The sequence below is a fragment of the Halyomorpha halys genome, unplaced genomic scaffold (genome assembly GCF_000696795.3).
Source record: "Halyomorpha halys isolate HHAL.00 unplaced genomic scaffold, Hhal_1.1 Scaffold91.1, whole genome shotgun sequence".
Classification (NCBI taxonomy): domain Eukaryota; kingdom Metazoa; phylum Arthropoda; class Insecta; order Hemiptera; family Pentatomidae; genus Halyomorpha; species Halyomorpha halys.
In genome coordinates, this window is record NW_027110755.1 from 880,139 (window position 1) to 885,956 (window position 5,818).

Below are 5,818 nucleotides of genomic sequence, written 5' to 3' on the forward strand. Positions count from 1 at the left end.
TAAACCTTGCGCAAAATATAAAATATATTATTAAAAAACATCCCCCATCTTATGAATTTATACAATGTTTGTAGTAGTTTTTTATTAGGACGTAATTATCATTGGCTAGGACGTTGTTGAATTTAGGTGTTCCCATATAAAAAATTAAAAGTTTCTTAGCGGTTTAAACATTAACTCCGACATGATAAATGAAAAAAAGTGCACCTTTCGTTAATATCCTCAGATTCGATCTTTGATGTGGTTTCTTTAAACAAGCTAAATTTTTCAAGAAAATACAAAGCTCAAATGAGCGTAAGATTCGGATGGATTTTACTGGGAGGGATGAATTTTAGAAAAATCTCGATCGTCGTTCTCTGGTCTGATCAAGTTGGTAACCCATATGATAGCTCTTCTATCCTGCTTTCGTTGCACTATACAAAGATGTATCAGAATAAACAATTATTAAAGATTTTAAAGGAAGATTTTTTTAACGTTGTGATTCTGAACATAGTGAAAATCTTTGATTCTCCTACAATTCTAAAATAAATTAATTTCGACAATATATAAGGAAATATATACAGAACAATAAAATAAAAAAATCGCTAATTATTTTCCCGTTATACAATAACTCGTGACTGTGTATCAGTTAACTGGTTAAAAGTTAACATCTACTGCTCATCTTGAAGAATGGACCAAAGAGTATTTCCAGAAAATAGCGACTATATTTTTGATAAAGTTTTGAATAGAGAAATTTGAAATTTGTGCAGTTTCATATTTGTTTGCTGAGTCCCACCAATATGTTATCCTATTTACATCATCACTTCTCAGTTTGGCCCATATAAGTTTCATTGAACGATGTTAAAACCAAAATTACATTTATTAGAATTTTTTATTTCTGTTAACATGGAATATTAGCTAACTAACCTAAGAAGCAGTGATCTAGAAGGAACCCTAGATTTGGGGAATGAAGTGTTTGGGAGCGGGACCTAGAAATAGTCCCCTGGCACGCGGCCAACTCGCCCGCTCAGCTGATCTCTTCGCTAGGTCTTTGGATAAACCCCTTTGGACAAATACCCTCACTCAGTATTTGTTGTTTTATCTCTACGTCCTGCCACTTGTGTCTTAAGTGCCTCATTCGCTAATAGCTCTCGGAATCGTACTCAATGATTTATTCCACTCTAAGGAATCTTAGATATTTAAAGATCAAATCACAGATTTGAAATGTGGAAGATTAGTGCTAAATATCCATTTAAGTTCACATTTTTTTCCTAAGTTATCATACTATCTAATTTAGTTTATGTTAAATGTTTAATTGTTCAGTCGTTTAATTTATGTTCTACAATTTTTCTTTCCATAGCGTTTTGTAAATGGTATTATAAGTGATAAAAAGTAGTGATCATAAAAATGTATTCTAATCGTCTGTGTCATAAATATTATTTAACTTCTTAAATGTTCAAATTATAATAAAATATCGGGCTACAACGAAACCTCGATATAACGAAAAACTGCACATATATATTTTTGAAAGGAATATGGTCCGGGTGCGGTCAAGAAAAACTCGAATAGTAGAAATATACTATTTTAATGAGCCAACGTTTCGCCCCACGTTGCAGGGCTTCTTCAGGGCTATTTTGACGGCAGTCAAAACTAAAAAACATTGAAACGTTGGCTCATTAAAATAGTATATTTCTGTTATTTGAGTTTTTCTTGACCGCACCCGGACCATATTCCTTTCATCTTTACACACGGTCAATCAATAATCTTCCATTACTATTTTTTTGTTCTTTTTTGACCGCACCCGGACCATATTCCTTTCATCTTTACACACGGTCAATCAATAATCTTCCAATATATATTTTTGTTTAAACAAGTCATCGCATTGAGGGAAAAATATACCTCTACATTTAAACAAACTTGTATATAACCAATTTAAAGTACTCTAAAAAAACTACCTTTGTGTAGACAACCATAACCTATATATACATAACAATAAGTAAAAGGAATGATAATTCTCGGGATATGAATCTTTGCGTACCCATTTGAAAACTTGGTCCTCCTCCCGTTCCTTCCCAGTCGTGTTCAATCAGTTCCGTAGATATACTCCGCAAGGACAATAATTGCCAAGTCTTGGGACCGAAGTAAAAGTATATTTCTGGCATTACTGAACATAATGGATGCATTTGATTTCATCTCTGGAGACAAAAGAATTGTGGAAAGCTTTTTATTACAGTCGTTTTTCAGTTATACTGAATTATCATTAAAATAAAATCGCTCTTTCGTATGATGCAGAAAGTGGCGCTGGAAGTATTCAAGAGTTATCTCTTTAATCAAAATATGTATGAAATTTATAAGCCTTTCAATTCCGATTATGTTTTCTTTACACATTCTCCACATGGTCTACATTTTCCATCCATTAAGACCTTAATTGTTGGTTTGAACATTCCTTAGACATTGGCTAACCTAATGTCTAGTCCCTTTATATATAGGCATGTTATTGGTACTAGTAATATTGGGGACACGTATCCGGCAAGTTGCCCCATTCTTTTAGCCAACCCCAAGAAAGACCAATAGAATAATTAAACTATTATTCCTCTAAGTCGAACCGTTTTTTGTGCATGTTATTGCAAACATAAATAAATCTACCTATTAGAATAATTATCATACATTAATCACATTGATTATAATATGAGATATATTTTTGTTCCAGACAAACGAGATGAGGCTCGCAGACTAGCAGAGCTGGATCGGCTGCCCAAGCTGCGGCTGGGCGAGCGCAAGGGTCGCTCGACGGACCGCCTGCGCCAGCTGACCGAACGCCTGAGGAGCCCGCCAACCAATGAGGAGAGCAAAGCTGAGGCTAGGCCGGCGGTTGGATATGTCCAGCGGACGATACCATTCCGGAGTGCCTCCTTCAGCCAGGTCGACTTCAGCCCAACTGACGGCAAGTATATTCGTAACGCCAGGACTATAGCTTTAGCCAACAAGGCGGCCTTGAGAAAACCGGATCCTGAACCAGAGGAAGAGGATTTGAAAGATATTGCTGAGGAGGATCTGGAGGCGGAGAAGAAGCGGGCCTGGGGTGATTGGAGCTCGAGTGCTCAAGAGGAACCCCAGAGCCCGGAAGAGCGGCCGTGGCCGCGCCTAGTCTGCCAGTCGAGTGAAGAGAAGGAGGAGGAAGCCAGTTCGAGGGGAAGTCCTCTCGAATCGGACTGCGAGGCGCGTAGTCCAAGGCCTCCCAGGAGGTATCCAAAGAGGCCTCTGCGAGGACCATACGGGCAAATGTTGGAGGCCGAGATGAAAAAACCTGAGGCGAGGAAGTTTACCATCAGCCAAGATCTCAAGTTCTTAGACGAACTGCCGCGGCGGGCCCGCGACGATAGTCACCTTAAGGAAGAGAACAAACGAGGCGAACACCAGCGGACAACCAGCAGTCCCAGTCAGCTAGAAGGCTGCAGTCATCAACTTCTTGCGCAGTTGCTCAAGGGTAGCAGCGAGCGGTGTGCAGACTCCAGGCTGCTTCTCAACTCGCCTAGTCTTTGGAAGGTGAGTTATCCATTTTACAATTGTTATGTTTTTGCATTCACATTATCATTTAGGTACTCTCTCGTTTATTTACAAATTTTAGTATTATTTGTAGTACGTCATTTTGATTAATCGCTATTCACTTGCTTGCAACTTTTATTTTATTTTTTTATTTCAACTATTTTCAAAAAAATGATCTTTTCTTTTCATAAATGCCTTACTAAACAAAGAGGCATTGTTACATTAGTATTAGTGTATAAAGTTATAATTTTAAAAAATAATGTTATTTTTGCAATAAATATTTCATAGTTGGATTATAATAAGCATTAGATGTTGTTAATCGACAACCTTTAGTATTCTTTTTAATCTTATTTCAATATGGATTATTGTTAATTTGTTGGATATAAAAATAATAACTAAAGGAAATCGAGAAGGATAGGAGTTTAGGAGGCTGTCCCCAAAGTTCTAGTTCATTAGTCCAGATAGGTTTTATTATTGCCTTGTAAAGTAGTAATTTGTTGTTTACTGAAAGCAATGATTTTCTACATTGCAGCCCATATAACTGCCCAAATCGTCGGTTATGTTCTTGTTTTTTAGTCTAATATGTGGATTCCACGTCAGTCTTCTGTTTAACAGAAAGCCAAGATACCGGACTGTCTCTGAGAAAGGGATAGGTATCGAGTTAAAAGGAACATGGCGGACAGGATGTGCGTCGGAGGGGGAAGGTAACATGTTTGAATTTGGACTCGTTTACTTTTATTCACCTATTGTTACACCAGTTTTCGATAGGAAAGGGGTTCCTTTGTAGTTTTCAGTTGCAGCATCAGGATCTGAGTTTGATGAAAGGATGGTGGTACTATCAGCGAATGTTAACAGGAAGGTTTCTGGGTATACCTATATAAGAGGATACATACATCTTCGGTATGGAGTAATATAGATGACAGGACCCAAAATACTACCTAGTGGAACACCGGCCTCAATAGTTAGAAACTTCTCTACCACAGCAGACGCGAAAAGAGCGGTTTGAAAGGTAGGAAAAAGTGAAAGTAGGTGGTCCGCAAGATGCAGTTGTGGAGGTATGTAACTGCTTTGGGTGGAAGTTGGCGTAGTATGAGAGGTAAGAAGGTCGTATCCGAGAGAATCAGGTTTTTAAAAAGATATTTGACCTCAGAAATATTAACTAGATTAGGAGTTAAGAAAAGTGGGATTGGTGATAATAAAAATTCTTCTACTGTTATGGTGTGGGTGGGATGGGATTCCGGTTGAGGAGTGAAAGTTATTCAGCGAATACTTCTGCTTTATCTTCATCAGATGCTGCCCAGGAACCATTGTCTCGTCGGAGGGAATGGAAACATGATGGGATTATAAATCCCATTCCACAGCGAGTTGTCACTGGTAGAAAGGTAAGATAGGTAGGAATTGAAGAACTGGCAACGGTAGATGGCCAATTCTCGCTTTAATAAATTACAGTTGTAATTATAGGAGAGGTGGTCTGTTGGGGTCTTGTATCCTGCCATAGTGATCTGGCATTGGGTTTGATATGGATTAGCTCTATGATGTGGTATGGTAAATGGTCCTTAACAGGAGTTCTTGGAGAGTGGTCGAGAGAGGAAGCAATCCAAACAGCTTGTTATACTGTGGTAAAGGAATATACAGCATTATCAACGTCTTCTTGGGTTTTCCGCTACTTCGAGATCAAAGTTGTTGGTCAGGATTTGGTGAAAGAGGTTCCAATTTACTGGGCCTCTGATGAATAGCGGTGGGGAGGGTTTAGGAATGGGGCTAGTGAAACATTTAGGATTTATGGACTATGATCAGACGAAAGTTCATCAAGGCGAGTGATTGTATAGTTGAGGGGACCTGGACCATTGAGTATTCGGAAACTGTGAATATCAGGATTACGGTTAGGATCAGTTGGCCAGTACGTAGAGGAGTTGTTGGGGAAAATATGGATAAAACGTAAGGAAGAGTGATAAGAGTTAGGAATGAAAAAAGGCGAATCTTCCACCATATCTTGAGTTGATGGGTCAGGTTGGGGTTCGGTTTCTTTTATTGATGAGTTATTTTCAGCCTGAGCTAGCGTGGCATTTCTCTATAAATCATCTAGCCTTTGATTTAATTGGAAAGCTTTTTGGTGTGTCCATATTGCAGGACTTCTTTTTGGGACTTTTGCCTTTGCTCTACAATTCCACATGGAAATATCGCAGTTTATTTAGATTCATCACTTTTTATATTATTGTGTTTACTGATTGTAAGTTTCCTGATTGTAGTTTAGGCCATGCTGAACTATCAATGTACCACATCATTCCTAGCTATT

General features: G+C 38.2%; 1 protein-coding gene across 3 annotated transcripts in view; it reads left to right on the plus strand.

Moving 5' to 3' along the window:
• Positions 1–3,120: 3,120 nt before the first annotated feature.
• The window catches only part of LOC106677243 (rho guanine nucleotide exchange factor 17), a 70,184-nt gene continuing 67,486 nt past the window's right edge, over positions 3,121–5,818 (plus strand). For all 3 annotated transcript variants that reach the window (XM_024361593.2, XM_067048870.1, XM_067048871.1), the window contains exon 1: positions 3,121–3,522. In XM_024361593.2, the coding sequence (XP_024217361.1) occupies positions 3,259–3,522 (264 nt within the window). In that variant the 5' untranslated portion in view covers positions 3,121–3,258. The remainder of the gene's footprint in view (positions 3,523–5,818) is intronic.